The 27,911-nt window shown below is 36.3% G+C and overlaps 2 protein-coding genes across 6 annotated transcripts in view; one reads left to right on the top strand and one right to left on the bottom strand.

The window, feature by feature from the left end:
• The first annotated feature begins 1,507 nt into the window (after positions 1–1,507).
• LRRC39 (leucine rich repeat containing 39) lies at positions 1,508–22,308 on the top strand. The gene is made up of 9 exons (XM_055401880.2): positions 1,508–1,662; positions 5,042–5,234; positions 11,997–12,102; positions 13,627–13,783; positions 14,341–14,477; positions 16,915–17,060; positions 18,036–18,188; positions 19,092–19,228; positions 22,049–22,308. Exons 2-9 carry the CDS (start codon positions 5,122–5,124, stop codon positions 22,102–22,104), a joined length of 1,005 nt encoding a protein of 334 aa, XP_055257855.2. The 5' UTR covers positions 1,508–1,662; positions 5,042–5,121; the 3' UTR covers positions 22,105–22,308.
• Positions 20,673–27,911, bottom strand: part of TRMT13 (tRNA methyltransferase 13) — a 19,857-nt gene continuing 12,618 nt past the window's right edge. For all 5 annotated transcript variants that reach the window (XM_088835512.1, XM_055401876.2, XM_055401877.2 and 2 more), the window contains 3 exons: positions 24,530–24,604; positions 22,839–23,271; positions 20,673–22,529 (listed from right to left, as the gene is read on the bottom strand). In XM_088835512.1, coding sequence (XP_088691638.1) covers positions 22,334–22,529; positions 22,839–23,271; positions 24,530–24,604 — 704 coding nt within the window. In that variant the 3' untranslated portion in view covers positions 20,673–22,333. The remainder of the gene's footprint in view (positions 22,530–22,838; positions 23,272–24,529; positions 24,605–27,911) is intronic.

Raw genomic sequence — 27,911 nt, 5'->3', positions numbered from 1 at the left:
CAAACCAACTCCTGAATATATTTTCTCTGCTGTACCCACACCAGCAAAAATGGACTCTGGTCACTCAGCCTGTATCCTCACCTACTTTGCCTCTAAACCAAAGTAGATGATGAGCAAAATCTTAGTCGCATCCCTAATCCAGTAGCAAGGGAGATTGGGATAGTTCCCCCTAATTCCATCTTGGTAGAGTAGATTCACAATGTGGGGGGTTATCAAGCTATGGAGAGGATGTTTGGAAGATATGAGCAGCCATGAATGACAGATAGTCACTGTACATGCCTTATCTCTTCTTTCTAATCCCTTGTGTGTGTGCTTGGTTGCTCAGGCGTGTCTGACTCTTTGTGACTCCATGGACTGTAGTCCACCAAGCTCCTCTGTCCATGGGATTCTCCAGGCAAGAATATGGAGTGGATTGCTATGCCACCTCCAGGGGATCTTCCCAACCCAGGGATCAAACCCAGGTTTCCTATATTGCAGGCAGATTCTTTACAGTCTGAGCCACCAGGGGAGCCTGAGCAGTTAGCCTTTCTCTTCACCAGGGGATCTTCCCAACCAGGAATTGAACTGGGGTCTCCTGCATTGTGGGCAGATTCTTTACCAGCTGAGCTACCAGGGAAACCCTTTCTAATCCCTTATTGTCCTCAAATAAGCAAAATTGTCCAATTTCCTCATAAATAGCTCATAAATCTGTTCATTTTTTTCCCACTCTCCCTGCCATTTCTCTAGTGTAGGTCACTTTAACAACTTCTCAACTTGTCTTACTCCCTGCAGTGTTGCCTTTTAGATCTGCATTATGGAAAATAAGAGGCTAGTTAAGAGAAGAGAGAAGCTTTGAAATTTGTGGATTTTCTATAAATTTGGTCAAATTAAAATTTAATTGTAAACAGTGCCAAACGCAGAAATAAATCTAAATTGTTTCCAAGGGGACAATTTAGTCTCCTTTTTAATGGAAACAAAACTCCTCCCTGAACTTCTGAGTTGACTTATGAATGTATTCAAGGCAGCTGTGTGTGAAATGGTGCCAACTCTCTGGACAGGGAGTACAGAGTTTAGGTTCTGTGATCTCCTTTACTGTTTCCGTGATCTTGAGACACCCCACAACTCTCTGAACTTATTCACTATAGAGGCATTAGAGAATTTCTAGGGAATAATTGGGGCTTCCCAGGTGTTGCTAGTAATAAAGAATCTGCCAACCAATGCAGGAGACACAGGAGATGCGTGTTCAATCCCTGGGTCAAGAAGAGCCTCTGGAGTAGGAAATGGCAACTCACTCAAGTATTTTTGTCTGGAAAATTCCATGGACAGAGGAGCCTGGTGGGCTACAGTCCATAGGCTCTCAAAGAGTTGGACACGACTGACGCATGCATGCATGCACGCAGGATAGTTTTATAGTACCTGCAGCACAGCATTTCGCAGCACACGGAATGTACTCACATACGTTATCAGCTGGTGCTTTGCACAGAAGCTCCATGTGAGTTTTGCTATTCTCAACTTTGTCCATGAACTAAAATTAGAACTAGGCTGACATTACATTTCACCCAGCTACAGTCTGACTGAGGATTTTCATCACTGGGAGTCACACTGAAAACAATTCCGCCTTCAGTCCACTCCTAGTTGATACACTGACTTTGGATATGTCAGCTCCTGTATGCACTGACCGTGGTACGTATTTTTCAAAAACATTTTTTTTCCTACTCTTGACTTATAAATAGATAGCTGTTGATGTTTTTACTGTGTCTGTGTTTGCTGGAAGGTACAACTAAAGTTGGAATTGAATTTAAAAGTCTCTTTGGAGGTTCATAGTCATTCATCTAGTTGTCCTCTTCTGGAAGACTGACTTCCTCAGAAATCAAGAAGTATTCCTCCAGAGATTATATTTCTTTTGTTTTCTTTTGATTCTGGGGAGTTGACTCCTCAGTCATGTCACAGCCATGCTTACTTTACTGCCAAGGTTTCTGTTTTTCTGTTGTAATAACCAAGGTAGAGAACACAATTCCATGTGGGAGGCAGAAATACATATATCACTACTGACTTGTTTTCCTCAAAGGGACATTTTTTACTATTATAGGAAAATTGATGGTTGATCAAAGTTTAATGGGAAATGGGGAAATGAATTGGCGCATGAAGTTACACATGTCTAGTAAAATACACATTTACATGTAGGTACTTGAGATTTTAATTCTTTATTATCTGATAAATGCTTGCTTCAAACCTGCTTACATCTGAGACAATAAATTATAACTGGACAGTGATATTAATACCCAGAGGGTTGGATTATTGGCATAAATACCCGTAGTTCCTTGATGGGAGAAAGATCTTGCAAATCTGTTCCCATTTAAATGCTGCATTTATTGCTTTAAGTAAGGCCTTCCTCCTAATAACTTCCTGCATATGAGCAATTATATATTCATCCTCAAATGTTAAATTTTCCCCTTTTTTAATACATTTTTCTTCCTCTCTCTGTCTCTGCCTTTCTGTCCCTCACACACAAATTACATAGTTTTAAAGAAATCAGTAATTTAGAGGAGATTAATAGTGAAAAAGCAATATTATGTACCCCATTTTTATCACCCTAAAAGTAACCATTTTAACTATTTCAGTATTTAGTTTTCAGTGGTTACCTCCTTAATACTTTTTTCTTTTTCAAAGGCAGTATGCTGTGTCTTCTCAGCTTTAGACATTATCTATTGTTTCATTATGAAAGATGACGCTTAAATTCACCTGCACTCCCAGAGTTATATCTCTTTTAATTTCTTTTTTGTTGTCTTATAGCTTCAATACTTAAATCTCTCTCATTTTATAGAGACTATATCTCTTATCTCCCTCACCCTCTATTTTCCCATATCCTTCTTCTACACCCTATTAAAAGGATTTTTATTTTTATATTTTGAAGATGTATTACATTCTGGTTTTTTAGCCATAAATAATCTTTGCTTTTTCATAGGTTGATTTATTTCAAAGTTGATTTTCATCACTCAGAAAGGAAACTTTGTACCCTTAGCAATCACTCCTCTTTCCCCCTCTATAAAGCCCCATGGTTATCATTAATCTACATTCTTTCTTCATGGATTTGCCTATTCTGGACATTTCATATAAATGGTATAATACAATTTTTGGTGCTTTGTGTCTGACTTCTATCAGCATCATTTTACTCAAAGTTTCCCCATGATGTAGCAGTGCTTAGTTCCTTCTCATGCCAGAATAATATTCCATTGTATGGATATGTCACATTTTGTTCATTAATAGCCATTTGTTAGTTAATGGCCATTTGTTTCCACTTGTCAGCTACTTGTTTTCCACTTTGGGGACATTGTGAATAATGCTACTATCAACATTCATGTACAAGTTTTTGTGTGAACATGTATTTTAATTTCTCTTGGGTATAATCCTAGACTGATCTTTTTTTATTTTGTGCCTTCCATTTTTTTCTGTTTTCATGTTTCAGGTATGCCCTTGTAAATAATACACAGGATTTTGTCTTTTATTCAGTTGGGCAATCTTTATTAGCTTAGAGCAGTTAATAATCTGAAAAACATAAATTATGATCATGATGAGATATCATTTTATGCAGTAATATGGGGTGAGGATATACATCAATGGGGAAACAATTTCCAATGGAAACTGTTCCTACAATTTAGAGGCCACTTGTTTTCCATTGGAAATTACTTACTACAACTGTACAAGGAAAACAGTTGGCCTCTATCTTACCAGTTTGAAAAACAGTTGGCCTCTATCTTATAAATTTGAACATAGTGATCTAACAATTCTAATTCTGGGTATACTCAATAGAAATAATACTACTTTAGCAGCAAGAAGATAAGAACAGGAATTTCAGAAACAGTTTTTCTCATTAGAGCAAAAATTTGGGATCTAAATATCCACATTAATTAGAATGGATAAATAAATTGTGTCATAGTCATACATTTCGGATATCATGCTTTATCAGTGTATCACATGCTTTTCCTTCTTTATGGAGCTATATAATTCATCATAATATGCATCTACTGTAATTTACCGGTAGAAAGTTATTGTTTCCAACCTTTTGCTGTCATGAAAAACCTTACAGTGAATAATTTTGTAATGTGTCATTTTCAAATTGAAAATATTTTCAGTGTAAATTCCTACAAGTGTTGGTGTGACTTTTAAGTGTTTGATAGATATTACAAAAATTTTCTCCATAGAGACTATATCACATTTAGTGTATGAGAGTACCTTTTTTCCTATGCTGTTGCAAATTTTACTTCTCCTTTTCCAAACTGTATACTTTTCTATTTTATTCACGATATTGCTTTATTGCATTTCAATATAATGTTGAATAGAAGTGGTAATTGTGGACATCTTTTACCTCTTGAATTTTGAAGAAATAATTAAATTAATTGTGAATAAAATGCTTTCATTATTGCTAGATAATTTGGTGAAAAATCAATACCACTATATGAAAGGCAAAGAACATCTCATCAAATAGATCTACCGTGACTTACATAACCATTCCCCTATTACTGTCTGCCTCTCTTTTCCGAGATTCAGGTCACAATCCTCAATGTTAGATAAGTCCATTTGCAATTTATTTTCCACAAGGGCAAACAATCCCACTATATTACCACTTAACTGAATTCCAGCTCGTGTATATAGCATCTAGATTAAGTAGCTCTGTCAAGATGCTTGCTCATCTTGTATATCCATTACTACATATTTCCCTATAATTGGACATGCAAAGTAGTTGCAGTTTTTCATTACTGTGAATTAATAGTAAAGGAAGTAGACTTGGCATCAGTTCCACCCTCTGTCACTTATTAGAGATAGAATGTAAGCCACGTAGCCATCTTTTCTAGGGCTCGATTTTCTCCTCTTTATACAAAGACAATAAAAGTACCCATGTCATGATATTTTTATGAGAATTATTAAGTGAAATATGGCATGTAAAGTACATTAAATAGTCTTGGGAACATAGAATGTGTTCAATAAATCTAAGCTATTATGTTCATTATGGCACTCAATAAACATTCTGAAACACATTTCCCCCGCTCTCTGGTTCAATCAGGTCCTTTCTGAGATGGCATCTGTGATTCAGTTATTCAAAATTTAATGAAGTTGGTGACCCTGTGACAATGTGGAGAAATCATGTCAGAAAATGTGGTTAGTACTGGGGCTGTCAATGCTGTAAAGGAAGTTTGGGAAGAAAGAATAAAGAAACTCAATGAAGACCTGAAGCGAGAGAAGGAATTCCAACAAAAGTATGCTAAAACATGTTTATTATTTTGAATTAACAAAAATTTATACCATCTTCATTATTAAAATAGTATTTATTAATTGCCTTATTATTGAATTTATAGAGGTTTTTATTTACAGAAAACTCAAAATATAACTAAAGGAAGCACCTGACAATGAAGTGTGGCCCTATGATGCAGGCCAAAAAAAATACAAATGAATTTAGTAATTATCCTAGGAGTCTGTTCAACATTCATCAAAGTTTGATTAGTATCATTTAGTCTACTTTTCAGAGATTGTTTGTTCAACATTATGTTTCCTAGGAGCTAAAACAACATCTTGCATTAGAAAGTTCAGTCGATTCTCACCTAACTAAATAGCTGTGAGTTCCAGCCAGGGCCACTGTGGATCACCTGAGTCCTCTATTTGGGTTATAGTTTGACTCTAATTTCCTCTGCCTTATTGATACCTACCTACTTTCCTCAGTGGATATTTCCAAAGGATGCATTACTTTTACAAGGATAGCCCCGATCCTCATAGATTTGATATAGCTCCCTACATTTATCACTCATTAGATCTCTTTCTAAACACTGAATGGCAGTGTTTAGTGTTTTGCAATATGTACAAATATCAAGCCATTATGTTGTACACTTAATATTAAGTGTAATTATGTTACACTTAAGTGTAACTTAATATTAAGTGTGACTTAACATAATTACCAGTACTCTTGCCTGGAAAATCCCATGGACAGAGGAGCCTAGTTGGCTGCAGTCCATGGGGTCGCAAAGAGTCGGACACAGCTGAGCGACTTCACTTTCACTTTTCACTTTCATGCATTGGAGAAGGAAATGGCAACCCACTCCTGTGTTCTTGCCTGGAGAATTCCAGGGACGGGGGAGCCTGGTGGGCTGCTGTCTATGGGGTTGCACAGAGTTGGACACGACTGAAGCGACTTAGCAGCAGCAGTAGCAGCAACATAATTAAGTCTAATTATGTTAAACTTAATATAATGTTATATGCCAATTATATCTCATTTTTAAAAAAGGTCTTGTGTCAGCTAATAAAAGAAAACACGACTAAAAATGGCTTAAACAATAGGGAAGTCCTGAGTTTAGGCAATTCCAAAGCTTCCACAGTTTTTTGGATTCTGCCTCTTCCACCTTCCACAGCTAATCTTGGTATGCCAGTCTGGTCCTCAGGTTAGCTTCTCTCAGTGTTGCAGGGTGACCGGTACACTTTCAGGCAGACAGACATCATTATGCTATCAGAAGAGTGGGAGCTATTGTATTTATTTCGGTTTCTTATTTAAGAATGAAAATACCTTTCGGAGGTTCCCTAGCTAGCCTCTCCTTCACATCTCATGGGCCAGAATCAGGTCATTTTTACACCCCTAATCCAGTAACCTTTTAGGGGAATGAGATCATATCACTGATTTAGACAAATTAAGATTTATACTTGGGTAACTTGGAGGGAGTGTAAAAACTTGGAAATAATTGGTATTCTGCCAGAAAAGAAGAGGACTGGCATAGCACTCCACTGTGTCAGACATTCAGGCTTTTTATCTTGTTGCTCAACTGGGCATGGTTTCCATTCCTTTAGGAATGGATTTTAGTTACTTCATGGCCCGAAATACATAGATAGACCAACTGTGGCCAATGTACTTGATTCCAGCTAGCCGGAAGTTGCACACATTACTATTTCTGCTAACATCTCACTAGCCAAAGCTTCATATGACCCATTCCTAACTGCAAGGGAGGATGGCTAAATGAAGTCTTGTGCCCAGTTATATTTAGAGGATCTATTATGAGGAAGAAGAGAAGTCACATATTGGAGAATGATAAGCAATCTCTGTGACACATGGGTGATGTTATTTTCTCCACTTTAAAGATGGAAAACCTGAAGGATAGGCCTAAGTAACTTGTCAAAGATCATACTGCTAATAAATGTTTTCACTAGTATTCATATCTAAGCAATCTGACTCTGTAAGTACTATATTAACCGCAGGTCTTAAATTTCCCTAGATTGACCCTTTACATGTAAAACTACTCTTACAAAACCTATTATGTTTATATTATACAATTATGACAAACTTGAGTATTCTTTTTTAAAAATTTTACTGAAATATAGTTGATTTACAATGTCGTATTAATCTCTGCTGTATAGCAAAGTGACTCAGTTATACACACACACACACACATATATATCCTTTTTCATATTCTTTTCCATTACGGTTTATCACATAGTTCCTTGTTGTTTATCCATCCTATAAATACTACTTTATATCTGCTAATTCCAAACTCCCAATCCTTCCCCTCCAACACTCCCATCCTTGGCAACCATAAGACTGTTCTCTGTTAACTCAAGTACTCTTAAAAATCCTATCCAATTTTTTAAAAAACAGTGGTCAGAAATCATGAGTTATTTCTTTACTCCTGAATTTTACCTATTAATATTAAACATGTCTGGCTACGAATAATTTTCTCTGCACAAAACAGGCAAGGGATAAAAAAAGGTAAGAATGTAATCTAATGCTCTTTTCTCAGCTAAAAGTGGCTAAAGATTTAACTAAAAACCCTTATTTTGGTTGCACCACGGGATCTTAAGTTTCCCCACCAGGAATCCGACCCATGGTTCCTGTAGTGGAAGCATGAAGTCTTAACCACCGCACCATCAGGGAAGTCACCCAGCCTTACATGCAAACAGAAATTGTTCTGTTTTTTGATACAAGGTTGCCTGGAAAAAAATTAAGCACTTGGGTAAGAGGTGATATAACGACATTTGAGAAAGGCTTTAGAGTATAACAGAAGGGTTTTAGAGGAGGTAGAAAATTTCAATTCAAAACTTGAAAGAGCCTCAAGCTTAAAATAAGCAGTGTAGGAATTACAGAATATTAGAGCTAGAAGAAACACTAGATATTATTTAATCCAAACCCCATATATTATTGGCAAAATCCTTGGAAGTGAGATGTCTTGTCCATGGTCTCTGAATTAAGTGATACATTCTGGATTTAGATCACACAGAGCCAGAAAGAAAAAGTGAATCATTAAAGAGATGGATATAAACTTATCTGGTAATAGTTTCTCTCACTATAAACTCATTAAGGACAGAGGTTTTTGTATCCACAATGTCTAACATGATATTTGGTATATAATAGGTGCTTGATGGAGATCTTTAATTGAAGTTAAAGTGTAGGGAGTAAGACACCTCATTGCTCAACATTATATCTTACTCTGGAATATGTATATCTCAGTGAGCGGTAAGCAATTAATAATCACTATGTCTACCGTTTGAATAGTTCTATTTTTATAAAACATGATATAATTGAATAGATGGCATTATTTTGTCTCACTTAATCACATTTATTAGAAGCTTCCCTACTAGGGCTTTCCTAGTAGCTCAGGTGGTAAAGCATCTGCCTGCAATGCAGGAGACCTGGGTTCAGTTCCTGGGTTGGGAAGATCCCCTGGAGAAGGAAATGGCAACCCACTACAGTATCCTTGCCTGGAAAATTCCATGGATAGAGGATCCTGGTGGGCTACAGTCCATGGGGTCACAAAGAGTTGGGCATGAGTGAGCAGCTGTTAAGTCTGGAAGGCGACACACAGCCATTGCCATGGAAAGCTATGGAGCAACAGAGCCCTCATACACTACTGGTGGGAAGGGAAAATGATGCAAGCAATTTGGACACAGTTTGGTTTAAAAAAGTTAAATGTAGATTTACGAAATGATCCAGCAATTCCACTCCTAGGAATACATACACTCAAGAGAAATGAAAACATAGATCTACCTGAAAATTTTACATGAATATTCATAGCAGCATTATTTATAATAGTTAAAAATGTCCATAAACTGATGAATCGGTCAACAAATTTGGTATATCCATGCAGTAGAATTTAAGGGACTAGATCTTATAGACAGAGTGCCTGATGAACTATGGACAGAGGTTCGTGACACTGTACAGGAGACAGGGATCAAAGACCATCTCCAAGAAAAAGAAATGCAAAAAAGCAAAATGGCTGTCTGACGAGGCCTTACAAACAGCTGTGAAAGGAAGAGAAGTGAAAAGCAAAGGAGAAAAGGAAAGATATACCCATTTGAATGCAGAGTTCCAAAGAATAGTAAGGAGAGATAAGAAAGCCTTCCTCAGCGAACAATGCAAAGAAACAGAGGAAAACCACAGAATGGGAAAGACTAGAGATCTCTTCAAGAAAATTAGAGATACCAAGGGAACATTTCATGCAAAGATGGGCTCGATAAAGGACGGAAACGGGATGGTCCTAACAGAAGCAGAAGATATTAAAAAGAGGTGGCAAGAATACACAGAAGAACTGTACAAAAAAGACCTTCACGACCCAGATAATCACGATGGTGTGATCACCAACCTAGAGCCAGACATCCTGGAATGGGAAGTCAAGTGGGCCTTAGAAAGCATCACTAGGAACAAAGCTAGTGGAGGTGATGGAATTCCAGTTGAGCTATTTCAAATCCTAAAAGATGATGCTGTGAAAGTGCTGCACTCAATATGCCAGCAAACTTGGAAAACTCAGCAGTGCCCACAGGACTGGAAAAGGTCAGTTTTCATTCCAATCCCAAAGAAAAGCAATGCCAAAGAATGCTCAAACTACTGCACAATTGCACTCATCTCACACACTAGTAAAGTCATGCTTAAAATTCTCCAAGCCAGTCTTCAGCAATACATGAACCATGAACTTCCAGATGTTCAAGCTGAATTTAGAAAAGGCAGAAGAACTAGAGATCAAATTGCCAACATCTGTTGGATCATCGAAAAAGCAAGAGTTTCAGTAAAACATCTATTTCTGCATTATTGACTATGCCAAAGCCTTTGACCATGAGGATCACAATAAACTGTGGAAAATTCTGAAAGAGATGGGACTACCAGACCACCTGACCTGCCTCTTGAGAAATCTGTATGCAGGTCAGGAAGAAGCAACAGTTAGACCTGGACATGGAACAACAGACTGGTTCTAAACTGGGAAAGGAGTATGTCAGGGCTGTATACTGTCACCCTGCTTATTTACCTTTTTATGCAGAGTACATCATGAGAAACGCTGGGCTGGATGAAGCATAAGCTGGAAGAAATATCAATAACCTCAGATATGCAGATGACACCACCCTTATGGCAGAAAGTGAAGAAGACCTAAAGAGCCTCTTGATGAAAGTGAAAGAGGAGAGTGAAAAAGTTGGCTTAAAGCTCAACATTCAGAAAACTAAGATCATGGCATCTGGTCCCATCATTTCATGGAAAATAGATGGGGAAACAGTGGCTGACTTTATTTTGGGGGGCTCAAAAATCACTGCAATACAACACTGTCAATTATACTCCAATATAAAATAAAAATTAAAAAAAAATCACTGCAGATGGTGACTGAAGCCATGAAAGTAAAAGATGCTTACTCCTTGGCAGGAAAGTTATGACCAACCTAGACAGCATATTACAAAGCAGAGACATTCCTTTGCCAACAAAGGTCTGTCTAATCAAGGCTATGGTTTTTCCAGTAGTCATGTATGGATGTGAGAGTTGGACTATAAAGAAAGCTGAGCGCCGAAGAATTGATGCTTTTGAACTGTGGTGTTAGAGAAGACGCTTGAAGTCCCTTGGACTGCAAGGAGATCCAACCAGTCCATCCTAAAGGAAATCAGTCCTGAGTGTTCATTGGAGGACTAATGTTTAAGCTGAAACTCTAGTCCTTTGGCTACCAGATGCGAAGAGCTGACTCATTTGAAAAGACCCTGATAGTTTAAAAGATTGAAGGCAGGAGGAGAAGGGGACAACAGAGGATGAGATGGTTGGATGGCATCACTGACTCAATGGACATGAGTTTGGGTAGGCTCCGGGAGTTGGTGATGGACAGGGAGGCCTGGTGTGCTGCAGTCCTTGGGGTTGCAAAGAGTTGGACACAACTGAGTGACTGAACTGAACTGATGCAGTAGAATATTATTCTTCTACAAAAAGAAAATAAGTACTGATGCTGTTGCTGCTGCTGCTAAGTCGCTTCAGTTGTGTCCAACTCTGTGCGACCCCATAGACGGCAGCCCACCAGGCTCCCCCATCCCTGGGATTCTCCAGGCAAGAACACAGGAGTGGGTTGCCATTTCCTTTTCCAATGCATGAAAGTGAAAAGTGAAAGTGAAGTCGCTCAGTTGTGTCCGACTCTTCGCGATCCCATGGACTGCAGCCTACCAGGCTCCTCCGTCCATGGGATTTTCCAGGCAAGAGTACCGGAGTGGGGTGCCATTGCCTTCTCCAAAGTACTGATACACACATGCATAAATTTTGGATAAAACCCTTCTACACAAAAGACCACATATTATAGAATACCTTTTACATGAAATATCTAGAATAGACAAATACATAGATATAGAAAGGTTATTGGCTGCCAGGTGCTGAGGGAGGGAGGAATGGGGAGTGACTGCTCAGGCATGGGGTTTCTTTCTTGAGTGCTGAAAATATTTTGGATCAGATAGCAGTAATGGTTGCACAGCTCTGCAGATATACCAGAAAATACCAAATTGTGTCAGATTTTTATGGTATGTGAATCATATCTTAACAAATCTGTTACAAAAATTCTAAGGAGAGGTATACTACTTTTCAAAAACTTAAAAAGAGGGCATTTATCATATTAATCAAATATCTTACAAAATAATTCTTGTCTGATTTCCAGATACTGTCAATCAAATGTTTGTTTTTGATTGGTTACTTTTTCATACAAAAGTGAATGGTACCTATGTTACTACCTGTGACCTAAAATGATTTCCTGGTTTCCTAGGTTAGTGCGAATATGGGAAGAACGAGTATGCTTAACCAAGCTAAGAGAAAAGGTCACCAAGGAAGATGGAAGAGTCATTTTAAAAATAGAAAAAGAGGAATGGAAGGTAAGCTTTATAGAAGCAATATTTTTTATATTTTGCATTGTGTGGGAGAGTTGAGAGAATGATTCTTAGACTATGTGCTTCAGTGTGAAATAGTTAGGAATTCTGATTTTAATAGTGTATAATACTGAATGAATTTGGGCAACAGAAACTGAAAATGAACATAACTTCTCAAATTTTTTGTGCAAAAATTCAACCAGTGTGCTTTAATGCTGCCTAAATTTAAGTCATTTGTAATCTTTTCTCCACCAATCCTTCTAATAAGCATTTTCTCATTTTTCATAAAGACTGTCTGCTTAATAAAAGTCGTATTGCTTTCCAAAGCTAATGCTCAGTTAAAAGTTCACAAAATGGAAATGTATGTTAATTTTTCTTAGGTCCACAATCGGATTCATATTATCTTCTCTTTCTCTCCTTCCCTCCCTCTTTCTTTCACACACACACACATACACATATACAAACAGATATCTGTTTAATTTTTGTATGTTGCTGCTGCTGCTGCTAAGTTGCTCCAGTCGTGTCTGACCCTTGTGCGACCCCATAGACGGAAGCCCACCAGGCTCCCCCGTCCCTGGGATTCTCCAGGCAAGAACACTGGAGTGGGTTGCCATCTCCTTCTCCTTTTGTATGTTAGGCCTAGCCTAATTTTAACAAGGGCCAACTTTATCCCTTAATTCAGTGTTTGTCTTCATACACATTGGTATATTCAGCTAGGTGGTTACCACCTTTATTTTGTCTTTCGGCTACTTTAGGCTGACAGAGAAAAGGCATAGAGTTCAGAATAGTTGAAACTTTAAAACTCTTAATTTAAAAGAAAATCGTCTTTAAAACACTATACTATTTCGAAACAGAAAGGGAAGGGACTTTCCTGGTGGTCCAGTGGTTAAGAATCCACATGCCAATGTAGGGGACATGCGTTCTATCCCGGGTCCTGGAAGATCCCATATGCCGTGGGGCACCTGAGTTTGTGTGCTGCGACTACTGAAGCTCGCCTGCTTAGAGCCTGTGCTTCTCAACGAGGCCACAGCAACTAGAGACTAGCCCCCACTCACCGCAACTAGAGAAAGCCTGCACGCAGCAACAAGACCCAGAGCAGCCAAAAATAAATAAATAATTTTAAAAAAGCAAAGGGGAGAGAAGTTTGAATTATTGATTAAAATGATCTTTTTTTCTATAATTTCAATTAACCACCATATTCTCATTTTCAATAACATATGTACTGTCATTAAGCCTAATAAAGAATCTTTAGAACACAGTTCTATGTGTGAGCAATATTGACTAAAATACCTTATTTTTGTTTATGCTATTCTGACTGGCGTTTGAAGGTTTAGCATCCTCCCTGGAAAGTAAAGTTCTTAAAACTTAGAAGTAGCACAAAGCACTTGGAAATGTAACTCATTAAAGAAAAAATATTCCTAATTTCTTTTACAAATCAAGTAATATCTCTACAATCACATTTCAATGTGGCATGATACTGCGATAACTTAAGTAATATAGTAACCCTGTCATTTCTTTACTTGAGTTTAGACTCTCCCTTCTTCTCTACTAAAACTGAACCAGCTACAGGAATGGCAACTTCATAGAATTGGCTTGCTGAAAATTCCTGAATTCATTGGAAGGTTCCAGAACCTTATTGTGTTAGATTTATCTCGAAACACAATTTCAGAGATACCTCGAGGAATTGGTAAGGAAGATTGCTTCTATTCCTGTGATTTTTATTGAGAATTTTGACACATGCAATAAAGATCTCATCTTTATATAGTACTACATCTTGAGAAAACTCTAAACATCTGAACTGAAGCTTCCAGGGGATCCAAGCTTCTGGGTTTACTGAGGTAATTCAAGATGAGATTTTAATGCAAGGAAAGTCTCTTTGGAAATAATATTGTATTGATTCTGGCAACAATATTGTTAGTTCAGTTATTCCTTCTACAAGGGAACTGATTGAAGACAAGAAAGAAAAATTAGATAAAATTCTTTAAATGAGGGGGGAAGAAATCCCCAAATGGAAAATTGGTCAGGATATGGTACAGATAAACCAGAACAAAAAAATTTTTTTGCATGTACTGATAAATCATCTGTTGCTTTTCTGAAGAAGGGGCAGGACACATACCAGGAAAAGGGAAGAGCCCAAATGTGACTTTCCCAATTTGAAACTGGAAAGTAGGTTATGCTGTAATACTTAACTGGAAACAGTATTTTATAACCCTCTGCTATTTACTGCATATTATTTTTCCATAGGATTGCTCACTAGACTTCAGGAACTGATTCTTAGTTACAATAGAATCAAAACTGTCCCCATGGAACTAAGTTACTGTGCCAGCTTGGAGAAACTGGAACTTGCTGTTAACAGAGACATAAGTGATCTTCCACAAGAGGTCAGAATGATGTAAATCCCTATGATTATATTTTCCATCTACTAGTGATTTACTTTTCCCTGGTATGATCACTAAAAATAACACTAATGAAAAAATGCTATAAATTTCATTTCAGAAAATATTTAGAGAAAACTATTATTATAAAGCATGTTTTTAATTAGAGAAAGACCTATTTAGCATAAAAGATATTTCTATTATTGGCACAGTATCGACATTATTTGCTGACTAGACTGTGATCTCCCTGAAGGCCAGAGTGAGAATCTTGTTTCTATTCCCAGAATTGAAGGCTCAGCTCAGTACGAAGTCATTATGTAATACTGAATGAATGTCCTTATAAAGCACAGGCAGTGTGGTGATAGAAAAAACTCTTTTTATCTGTTGGTTTTTATAGGTGATCAGCTTTTTAGATACAGGTGACGTGAAAAGACATGAATTCTTCAGATTAGGAAGTATATTTGCTAGCTTCCCAGGCTCTACTAAGGAAAAGCCAAGGCAATGGGCTTGTGAAGTCTTCAAACTTTTATTGGTATATCTTGTTATTGGTAAAACTGATCATAGAGATACAGACTTTTGTATTATTTTTCAAGCATATTTATGGCTCTTATGAGTCCGCAAAGGAAATTTCCATGGTGCTTTGCCTAGAAAACAGTGATTTTGCAGGATAAGAGTTACATGTAAAAGAATAAAACTCAAAAGGACTATTCCCGTTCCCCTCTTTGTCTTGGTTATCATACTCGATTATAATGAAAATCGTGATCACAGAGACAATTTCTTTCTGTCTAAGAGAGGGCCAATAAATATTTCATTTCTAATTCCCAATTATTGTGATTTTTTTTTTAGCTTTGGTTCTGTCAGTAAAAAGTGAATTTGGGCATGTCTAATAACCTGTCTGAACCTTAATGTCTTTACTTAAAGATAAAGGTTTTATAGGAACAAATACTGAACTGAGATCATGAGCCTGGAATTATTTCCGAGTGTGGCCTTTAAGCAGCAGTGTGGCCTTGAACATACCACTTAGGTCTCAGCCTTCACATATGCAAAATGAAGATTTAGATTACAGTGCTTTCAATATCTTTCTCCATTCTTCTAGAACTAAAGGATCTTGGTACCACTGAGAACTCCTGTTACAGGAGATGTACTGCTAAGCCATTAAGATGCAATGCTGTAACACACAAACATAATTATGCTAATGCAAAATAATCTTTTTACATACAATTCTGAACCATCTGAAAAATTTAAAATCTGATGACGAGTTTTGAAAAAGTATTTTTTTTCAACACTTGAATTCTAAAGTTGGAGAAATATCACCTACTAAACGGAAAACTGCCTTTTTGCATTACCCATAATCACCGTATCTCTGTATTTTTTGAAGTTTTAGTTAAAGTTGTGGAATGAATCTGAATGTGTTCTGAGACAGAAAGAAAACATAGAATTGCCTAAATGGAGAATCTTTTGTAAAACTTAACTAGCATCTTACATTTTGAAATTTTCACTACAGAAGAAATTTAGAAATTTTGTGACTTTAGGTCCATGAAAACTTGAGTGCACATCATAGCTCCATCATTTCTAGTCATATGGTCTCTCTCAACCATTTTGTCTGTAAAAGGGAAAAAAGGTATTAACTTTGTAAAGTTAATGACTAAACTAGAGCTGTATGCATCAACATGAATTCATATAAAGGCTGACACTGAGAGAAAAAAGCACGTTAAAGAAAGATAAGTATAGTATCATCTTTAAAACATATTAAAAGATAATTTTGTTTCTGAAAAAATATGCATAATAGTAATATATAGAGAAAAACATAGAAAACGTATATTTATGTATAGTAATGAAAACATCTGAAAATGCATGGGAATAACAGATACCAATTCAGGATAGAGTTATCGTTCAAGAGGAAGAAGGGAGATGTATATAGAGGGCAGTGATATCAATATATTTGCTTTCTTAAGCTGAGCACACTGGTGCTTAGTCTTAATCAATCTTTTATTGATGTTTTCATTTAAAAAATAGAATTTACCAAACAGTAAATTCTATGAGATAACACGTGTAAAGCATCAGGCACAAAATAGAGGGTTTAACTATTATTCTGAACTTTGGGTTTTCCCAAGAAAATCTCCATTACTAGATAAAAGGAAAACATATTTACTCACAGAAAGAAAAACAAAAGCTTCTGCCAGGTGGGTGCTCTAAACCCTGGAGCTTGGTGATTTTGGAAGATATGTTTTCTTTGAATGTATGAACTTTCTATGAGAGCTTTTCATTTATGTGGAGGTTATTTAGCTTTATTGTTCTCTCAAATTTGCTATGGATTTCTACGACTAAATAAAACCCAAGCATAACGTAAACACTCCTTGATGTGAAATATCTCCTTTACCAATGTGAGTGTTGTAGAAGGTTACATTGTGGACATTTTGAAAAACTTTGCCTTCCTCTTTAGCTCAGCAACTTGTTAAAGCTTACTCACCTTGATTTGAGTATGAACCTCTTTACTACAATCCCTCCTGCTGTGTTGAACATGCCTGCCCTTGAGTGGCTTGATATGGGAAGCAACAGACTTGAACAACTTCCTGATACTATAGAAAGGTAAAATAACTTTTTTTTTACTACCAAGAGATGTGCTTGAAGCCATCTATGACAAATAAGAAACAACAAACAAAACAAAGGAGACTCCAGAGATAATCAATCACAATAGATCTGATTAGTGCTGCTTCGGATTCCATCTCTGGTCCGGGGAACTAAAATCCCACAAGCCATGTGGTGAAGACAAAAAAAAGAGGGGGCATGAGGTTTGGGACAGAAAAATGTACTTTCTGACAACAAATTGACAAGAATATGCCACAATAACAACATTGCTTAGTGCTTGCTTTGTGCAGTTTAAAAACTGATGGAGGAAACTGATGTATGCAGAGATGTTAGTGACTTGCTGAAGATCACAGTTAGTGACAGCTACGATTTGAACCCAGGCATCCACACCCTCCAGTGGCTCAGCTGTAAAAAGTCCGCTTGCAATTCAAGTGATGTGGGGTTCGATCCCTGGGTCTGGAAGATCCCCTGGAGAAGGAAATGGCAACCGACCCCAGTATTCTTGCCTGGGAAATCAGGAGCCTGGTGGGCTATAGTCTCCTGGGGTCTCAAAAGCATCAGATATGACTTAGTGACTAATCAACACCTGTACCCTGGCCTGAGTCCATGCTGTTAAACAATATGCATACTTGCCTTGCTCTAAATGGGCATATTAATAACTTCTGAGTTTGCTTTTAAGATTCTAATTCAGATTACATAACATTTTAGCAGTTCTTCTGCAAGAAATCCTATGAAATAGTGAAGAACTGTAGACTAACTTGATTTCATTTCTACTATTACATGAGAGTTGTACCGTAGATGGATAGTAGCTTCCTGACCCAGTTTTCCTAAAATCAGGTAATGTAAAGTCAGTTAACTCAGATAGACTGGTTAAACAAGATATTATACAGTATGACATTAAAATTTTAGGTTAATAAGAACCAGGGTTTCCATATTATATGTGATGAATCACAGAAACCTCTTTTAATTCTTCAGAATGCAAAATCTACATACATTATGGCTGCAACGGAATGAAATAACATGCTTGCCAGAAACAATCAGCAGTATGAAAAATCTGAGTACTCTTGTTCTCAGCAACAATAAACTGCAAGATATCCCAGTGTGTTTGGAAGAGATGACCAATCTAAGGTAAAACTTTAGACACAGAACTCACATGTTCCTTTCTGGCTTCAGAACAAAGTAATATGAAGAAACTGTTATGAATAGATTTCAGTTCTCATTCACATAAATAAATACATTTAAAAATCTCTTCCAACTTTGAAGTGCTATAATTTATAAATAGGATTCATATAATACTGGCCTAAATTACTCAAGAATCCTTGAAACTAAAACAGTAGTTTTAGTAGCTTTAAGGAATGCCCTATGTTAGTGACATCTTCCTGAAAATTATCTTTATAATTGCTAACAAACTTTATCCATGGTATAAACACCAAAACTGTAAGAACAGTGATTATTTTCCTTCTAAATAACTACAAATGGACACAGGCAATGTTAAATATAACTTTTTACTGTTAATTACTAACAGATCTTCGTCAAGTATCTTCCAAAACTTAATTTCCTGACAGTGAGCATAAGACATCAGATTCATAACAAATCCCGCAACTTTCAACAGAACCATTCATTTATTTAGCAACTATTGAGCCCTGTACCCAGTGGTGAAAATACAATGATAGATAAGACATACTTTTAAAAATATGCAGAAAATTTAAGTTCATAGCATTAATTGTACTTTTGAGATGCATTGGGATTGCTCTTGCAAGTTAAATTATACCACATTAAACATATGCTATGGACTAATAAATAATTGCTTTTACAAGCTTGAAAAATAAGTTGTCTAAAGCTAATATTTTTTTCTTCTAGGAAAGAAACTTAAAGATTCTTGGGATATATCACATCTCACCAAGATGTTCAGTTATTGAAACCAGTTAAAAAAAGAGTAATTTAGTATATTATCATTTGATCTTTCTCCAGGAAAATAAATGTACACTTCTATGGCACCTATAAAAATACTGTTTTTTGGTGAACTGCTAGGTTTGTCAACTTCCGAGAGAACCCATTGAAATTGGAAGTAACACTTCCTCCCAGTGAAAACATAGATGAGGAAGAGGAACGGGAATTATTCGGCCTTCAGTTTATGCACACATATATACAGGAGTCACGGAGAGCAGGTATGAGATTTGTATAGAACACAGGTTAAAAATTCTTTTTAGTAATGTGTGTATGTGTATATATATGTGTGTACATATATATAAATTCCTTTATAGACTTTTCATTCTATCTTACCTTTTCTGTCAAATCCTAGTCTCTTAGTCAATATTGTTGAAGGAATAAAAAAGTGAAATTCAAATGTGTTCACAATTTTGATAAAGCCTTGGAGAGAAAGGCTGTAAAAATATTAGAAGTTTTTCAAGTAGAGTCAGGAAATAAATTTCTTTGGTCAAGAACTTGAAGCACGACCAAGTAGATGAAGATGTAATTCTTAAAGTTTCACTGCCTCATTCTATCAGTTTGTTATGTCGGTTACTCATTAAACACTACCTTCCCTACTGTTTGCTCTTTTTCTGCAATAGTCCATACACACACACAAAAAATTGACTAGAAAAAAAAAAAAACATTTTGCTACTGTGCCTAGGAGTGAAATGTATCAAGAGAACATAGATTTTAGCCAATTGTTAAAATGTGAGTTTTTGATGTGTAGATTTTGATCACTGATAATTTAGAATTAAAACCTTTTTGTTGCTTTTTTTAACTATGGAAGGAATGACTTAACCCAAGGGGAAGAGGACAAAGGGCGTAATTATCTGTTAATAACAAATAAGCAATACGATAGTAATAGAAAACATCATTTTATAATTAACTAAAATGTGAAGAATTTTTGAGTTAAAAGAATTTAGTTACAACTTCAGTTATTTTGAAGAGCAGGTATAATCCAACCAAAAGGTTATTTTCATCTGGAAAAAATACATTTACCAACATCCAAGGAAGGTCATTAGATCTGTTATAGCAAGGTTGAAGAAACAGTAACATGGAGGAAGATATGTAAAAAATCTGTAATAGTTTGGGGCCTAGGTTTGGATAGCAGAATATAAATATATAAAAGACAGGTAGGAGACAGAATTGATAACTGGATGAAGATGAGAAAAAGGAGGAGTCCAGGATGAATCTGGTTTGGCTGGAACAACTAGGTGATGCTGAGATGGGGAAATGAAGTACAGAAGCTGGTTTGGTGGTAGAAGTGGAACATGAACTTCAGTTTCAACACAGTGTGTGTGATGCACCTGTGGGACATGCAGGAAGAGGAAATTGTGTAGATCAATCTAAAGTTTAAGGAGTTTACTGAACCTGCAAATTTTGCCAGTCAAGAAATAGCTCCTATGTATATCCCACATATTCACTGTCTCATGTTAAGGGAAATAAGCAAGTTTGGGGAAAACAATAATCTTTACCTACAGCTGGCATGTTGATCTACAGCAAGTACTCTATGGCTTATCTTCCCATAGAGTACCTGGTATTATTGTCAGAAACATTCATTAAGCTAAATGGTCCACAGGACTTCATCAGTATAATTCTTGTGTGCGTACGTATGTTTTATGAAATATAACGGAGATAATGTCTGTTGCAGAATATCTTTTTATTTCCAGGCATAAATTGTTGAATAAAGTAAAACAGACTGTATGACACAAATTAGCACTGCCTAACTCAGCAAAATTGGGGTTAATTATTACGATGCATTATTATCTTCCTTTATGGTCTCAATTTGCACGCATGAGTAGCTAATTTAAAAAATAATCCAACTACTTTATTTTAATATTTGACATAGAACTTATAAGAGAAAAAAGGTTACAACTTAAACAGAGATAATAAAACCAAGTCTGTCATTAAAAATATTTTTATGAATTAGTACTATTAAAAACTTAATATTTATTAAGTACTTACTCTGTACTTAGAACTGTTCTAAGCATTTTAATATGTTATATCACTTAATGTTCATATGACAACCCTGTGAGGTATTATCTTCATCATCCCCATTTCAAGAGGGGAATTGAGGCACAAAGAGATCAAGTATTAAGGATTTGAACCTAGGCAGTCTCATGAGATATATATATAAGACTTAAGTAGAAAGGTCAGAAAGTAAAAATGTGCTAGACTTCTAATTTATAATTAACGTACTCACAGACCTACAAATACTAGTTATTTAAGAATATCATTATAGTATCTAAATTAGTAATTCTGGATCTTTATCTTGGCAAATGTACGATGATTAAGACAATTCTCACAAATAAAGCAGAAACAAACCAAGGATGAGATGAGGAAAAGACTAACAGTCCTACCATATGTTTGGTTTAATGTTTACTTGTGCATAGAAACTGCTTATGAGCTGAGGCCCAAAAGTGAGGTTTTTGGTATCACTATCTAATTTCTACTTTATTCCAAAGTATCTTCCCAAACAGGAGAAAATATACTTGTAATTGTCCTTATATATGTAAAAATGACCCATTAAAAGATACTGTTGCCTAATTAACTTCAGAAGTTATTTACAAATTTCAATTTAATTTGTGAATTAGGCTTGTAAGTATCCTTTTGAAAGTTTTAACTAGATAATTACCCAATTAGTTATTATCCAAGAGGTAATTATCCAATTACCTCTTTAGTTTTAGTCTGTCATGGATAAATTTTGATGATATATAAATACAGTTATGGCTCTTGAAATCTGAAGATAAATTCATTAATTAACTGAGGACATTTCTGTATTTATTTGCAATAGAAACAAATAATCACAATTAATTATTCTTTCTAGATCTGCCTGGACAAAAAATCCATACAGAAGCCAAATTCTCAGATTGGTCCTTGTTGTAAACTGATAATTGATCATTTACATCTTGAACTTGAAAAAGTATTAAATAAAACCAAAGGAAAATAAGTTTCTAAAATTAATGCAAATAGAAAGTGAATGTACTAGTTACATGTTGGCATGTTATATGTTTCAGGTAACCAAGTCAACTGCTCGACTACTTCCCCAAACTCCGTACATGTTGATGGATAGTATAATTTAAGATGCCCTGCTGAAGAGGATTGCTTTGGGAATTTGGTGAATTCTTTAATGTTTGGATTTCTAAAGTAAAAAACAAAGCCATGACCTAAGTTCAATGAGGCCACAACATTTTTAAAGTTCATATTATCTGCTATTTAAATGATATTTCCATGAATATAAAAATACAATTAAAAAATTTTTTTTTGGTGGAAGACAGACATTGTTCAAAATTTCTTTCCTATTAAGCACTTGTTTCTGGTGATGAAGAATGATTTGGTAAAGCAGTTAACAATACATTTTCCAAAGACACCAGAGGGTCTATATAGTACTGTAAAGCAGGACTGAAGCCTTTCTGCTGTAAATACTTGATTCGGCCTTGGTCAATCAGCAATTTACAAAGATGCCCTATTTTCTTCTTTTCTTCAACAGTAAGAAACCTAAATTGAATAAACACACATAACACATTATTAAAATTCTGTAAAACCTTATAAAAATTATTTTAGCTATTCCTATTTATTGACAAACTGCTAAATAACCCACAGTATGTTCCAGGTGCTATGTTCCATGCTTCAAAGACACATTTTATTAATGCTGTAATAAAAGTGTGTGTATTTTAACTCATTCTAAAATTAGATGGTAAAATATATTTTCATGAATGAATTTTTGGCAATATTCATCTAAGAATAAAGTACAGCATAATAAAGTATTTCTGCTTTAGTGCTGTGCACTTCAAAGTAGTCACTCACCCAGGAAAACTCTCAGGGCTGTCATCAGTGATTCTGTATCCTTCATCATCATGCTCTTCACAGCCATCATTGTGTTTATCTCTTCTTTTTGTGGCAATATTTGAAGCTTCCAAAGTCGTTTTTCGCATCCCACAAGTCGCCCAACTACTCATTCGCTGGAAATAGTGGAAATCCACTGCTCCAAGGCCCAGAGCCCTGAAATATTCTTTGCCCACATAATGTCTCCAATCACACCTGTGGTGACAACAGAGTGCAATAACAATGCCAGCCACAGGGGTCCGCTTCTCTGGGATACTTTTTTCATTTCCTTCCTTGGCCAAAGTGTTAATTTCTTTTCCTGTTTTATCATTCTTTATGCGTTTGGCTAAAGGTTCTTCATTCCTTTCCTCACAACTGGCAGCACAGGTTTCAACCAAACATCGTAATGCAAGATCTGCAAACACAATTATGTGGCCCCCCCAAACCACATCATCTTTAAAAATAAGTAATTTTTACATTTATTAGGCAGTATGGTTTTTAAAAGCCCAACAACAAAAACCTACTTTATACTTGCGCCAATATCAACTTAGTTCATATTTGCTCTTTTCTCATTATTGAATAATTTTCTCTAATGATTTATTCTGCATAAAGTCAACTTCCCCCACCCCCAAAAAACTATGTGAAGCTTAAGATCTAAAATTTGAAAAACTTTTAGTCCAACTACTCAAACTGGCTCTCATTTTTCTTACCCTTGTTGAGGAAATGACTTGCAAAGAAAAAATTTGTGTTTTCTACACATATATTCCAGGGAAGTTTTGAGCTTAAAGAACCCAAAGAAAGAAAGAAGAAAGGCATCAGCTAAGCATCTGCTGAAGCTGACGTTCAGGGTCAGTCTTGAAATGTAAGATGTTCACAGCAAACAGTGAAGAGTTAAGAAGAAGAGGGTCAGAATGTGGAAAGTAGGCCTCACTGGAGGCTCAAAGTTTAATCTGCCAGAGGTACACAACAAAGCTGAATCCTGTACTGTTTGATTTCAAAGCCCATGTTCTGTCTACTTTATCATACTACATCTGATGGATCCAAGTTTAAGACAACACATCTTAACATTTCTTTTTTTGTTTCCCCTAGAATTTTGATAAATAATCGTCTTCTAGTGGGAGAATCCTTCCTAAGCAATTCTAAAAAAATGAGTAGCTTCAGGAAAAGAACCATAATAGCTTCCATAAATGACTGATTTCCTTTTTGGATGAAATATGACCCAAAGAACTTTAAGGTTCCCTCCCCCGCTTTTTAATATCGTTCAGTCGTGTCAGACTCTTTGTGACCCCACGGACTGTAGCCTACCAGGCTCCTCCGTCCATGGGATTTTCCAGGCAAGAGTACTGGAGTGGGTTGCCATTTCCTTCTCCAGGGGATCTTCCCGACCCAGGGATCGAACCCAGGTCTCCTGCATTGCAGACAGGCACTTTACCATCTGAGCCACCAGGGAAGCCCTTATGATACAGCATTTACACATAAAACTCTTAATTCATCCTGCAAAGTGGCCAAAATGAGCAACTAAATAGGAAATCTCTAAAACTGGATATAATACAGGGCGAGTGCTACTAAGAAGATTAATGAGTTACAAACAAGGGATTAAAACTACTAAAAAGAGACTCTTTCATGCTAAAACTTAATGCATTCATCTCAACATTATTAGTATGTTTACATACCTGTTGCCACACCACACAGATGCTTTCCAATTCCTACAACAGGCAGTTTTTCTTTGCTTAGCAAAGGAATCTTGTCTGAAATGAAATAAGAACTAAGTTAGTTCTCTTGTGAGATAAGGCATTAAGTGGGCTTCCAAAGAGAACTAACTAGAATCTTTGAATTTTAGGGCCAAAAGAGGCACAAACAAAAAAATTCTCACTTTATAGCTTAGAAATAAGGGGCTCAAAGATGTAGTGACTTGATAAGTAACACAGATGACTACTGATGCGGAGAGAATTAGTTAGAAAGTTTTTTGTTTTTCTTTTCTTCCCACCTCATCCCCAGCAGGTCCTTTACTCCTAATTTAAAGTTTCTTCATTTTTTAGGCCAGTGCAATTCCATACTGACTCAGGACTTTACCCTGTTGAAGCCTTATTTAGCTAAACATTATTACCCATTGATAAAAGGACTCAAAAATTTCCCTACGAGGTTTATTTTTCATAACTAATATATACGACAAATACACATGAATAATACAACCAATTTAATGTAACCATTTTACATTACACAATATTACATACTCAATATTATCATCAAACTAAAAATATAGCTTTTATTGTATCTTGAATAAGATATAATCTTTTATAAGAATAAGACATTATTTTAGCTTTTCACACTGTTCTGAATAAAATAGTCATGACAGTAGTATAAAAGTTTAAAAAAAAAATAGACATCTACAAGGTAATGCAGCAAAATGCAGAGCGTCACAGTTATGGCTTCCGTTCCCAACATCACCAATTCATTTTCCTTTTTCTAAGTTTCTGAAATGAAAAGTATGTTTCCCCCTACAAATTCAACTATAGCACCCAGCACAGTTATTTGTCCAATGGCGGTCCTTGCTAAATATTTCAAATTTTCTGATGCTTGCTTTCAGATGGTATCACGTGCTAGAAGAAATTGGTAACATGTGGAACAGTTTGCCCATGTCAAGTGATTCAAGAAACTTATCTATCAGAGTGAAGAGAAAGGTTGTCTAAGCAAGCCCTTATGGAACTCGGGGCATCAGGAGTTTTGGAAGAAGGGCTGAGACATTTATGTTATGAGTAACAGTGCACTGGCAGAAAGTCTATTTAAGAAGTAGTCAGATCCACATTTCATAGCCACTTGATGATTACCTCTTTACCAACTGGTGGAAAACTAGATAATTCTCTGAAGCAATTAAGACAGGAGGTCACTGGACTGAAGGATGGTAAGAAGTGGGAAGTTGTGTGTATGTGTGTGTTAGTCGCTCAGTTATGTCTGACTCTGTGACCCCGTGAATTGTAGCCTGACAAGCTCATCTGCCCATGGAATTTTCCAGGCAAGAATAATGGAGTGAGCTGCCATTCCCTTCTCCGGGGGATCTTCCCAACCCAGGGATCGAACCTGGGCCTCCTGCATTGCAGGCAGATTCTATACTGTCTGAGCCATGAGGGAAGCCCGAAGAAGTGGAAAGTTGATGTGTGGTAGAATAGCAGGATTAAGTAAGTATGCATATGGATGAAGCTCTTACTCCTCACTGGATCCCACATTAGTAACTAGACACATACCCTCTAGGCAGGTGATCAAAAAGTGTTATTTTCCAGCCCAAGAGGAAAGATTTGTTTTAGACAAGTTACTTCAAACTGGAGCTTGAAGTCAACAATTCCACTTGAAGACTCAAGAGTTCATAGTCCCTCGATCCTCACTATGAACATACCATCAAAAAGCACAGATGTTTGAGCACAGCCTATAAGTTGAAAAAGACAGACCAAAACAAATGGAAAAGAGCAACTGAGTGAAAATAATATAATGGAGAATGCTTCTTATAAAACGTATTTTTAATATCCTCACAAATATATTGCAATTATGAAAACAAGAACAATTAAAATAACAAAGATAAATTCAGAGAAAAAGATCTTAGAAATTAAAACTATGATAGAAGAAATTAAGTGGAAGAAATTTGAGAAAGCATAAAAAAAAAAAGATAAAAGATACAGAAAAGAGAAGTAAAGTCAAGAAAAGTAGAGAACTATTCCAGGAGGTCTAATAACTAAATCATAAAAGTTCTGCTATTAAGGGAAAAAAGAAAAAATGAAGCAGACAACATTAAGAAAGAAAGAACGCAAAGAAATTACCCAGAATGCGTGGAAATTTCCCAGAAAGCTGAGAATACTGGAATCTCTAAATCAGGATTTCTCACCCTTGGCATTATTAACTTTTGGATCCAATAATGCATTGTTGTGGAGAACTGTACTGTACCTTATAGGATATTTAGCAGGGTCTGTATCCATCTAGCCAGCAAGATGTCTACTCTTTTGACAACAAAAAATATCTCAGACATTGTCAATTCTCCCTGAAGGCCAAAACTGTCTTTAGTTGAGAACGACTGCTATAAACAGAAGAGCACACCAAGTGCCCAACACAATAGATAAAAATATGACTACAACAAGACACATCACTGTGACAATTCAAAACTCTCAGGACAAAGAAAAGAGCCCATAAATTTCTAGAAAGAAAAAAGGAGATGATATACAAGGGATCAGGACTCAGAACAACACTGAACTTTTGAACATCAATACTAATGGAGTAATAGTTTCAAAATTCTTAGAAATAGAAAGTGAAAGTGAAACTTACTCAGTCGTGTCCAACTCTTTGTGAACGCATGGACTATACAGTCCATGGAATTCTCCAGGCCAGAATACTGGAGTAGGTAACCTTTCCCTTCTCCAGGGGATGTTTGTTTCCAACCCAGGGATCAAACCCAGGTTTCCTGCATTGCAGGCAGATTCTTTACCAGCTGAGCCACATGGGAAGCCCCAGAAACAGAAAAGACGCAGCCAAATCGAGTGTAAGGGTAAAGTTAAAGATATTTTCAGACAGTGCAAGGCATCAAATTTCTCTAATGCAAGTGTTTGTTTCTCAGGAAGCTACAGAGGTCTTTGCCCAAGAAGAGTAAATCAACAGAGGAAGATGTGGGATAGGATGTAGATAAATAGGGAATTCCCTGGAGGTCCAGTGGTTAGGACTCCACACTTTCACTGCTGAGGGTTCGACCCCTGGTTGGGGAACTAAGATCCCTAAAGTCACCCAGGATGGCCAAAAGAGAAAAAAAAAATGTGGAAAAATAAATTTCAACCTTCAAGAGTGAAGGGAATCCCGAGGATGAGAATAAAGAGTTTTAAGGTTGACAATTGTGCCCCAGGAACAGAAGAGAACACGCCCAGTCTAGACTGGAACAGGTCTGAAGGATCCAGGAGAGAATTTTTCAGGAAGATGGCAACTAACAGAATACTTGATAAATGTATTAGAACAATTTAAGACAATTAAAGTGCAATTTTTCAAGTTATACCTCTTTTAAAAAATTGAAGTATAGCCGATTTG

This window comes from Moschus berezovskii, chromosome 4, assembly GCF_049115385.1.
Source record: "Moschus berezovskii isolate FMDL1 chromosome 4, NW_MosBer_1.0, whole genome shotgun sequence".
Lineage (NCBI taxonomy): Eukaryota > Metazoa > Chordata > Mammalia > Artiodactyla > Moschidae > Moschus > Moschus berezovskii.
The sequence above is the reverse complement of the archived record's forward strand: the minus strand, read 5'-3'. Positions and strand labels throughout refer to the sequence as shown.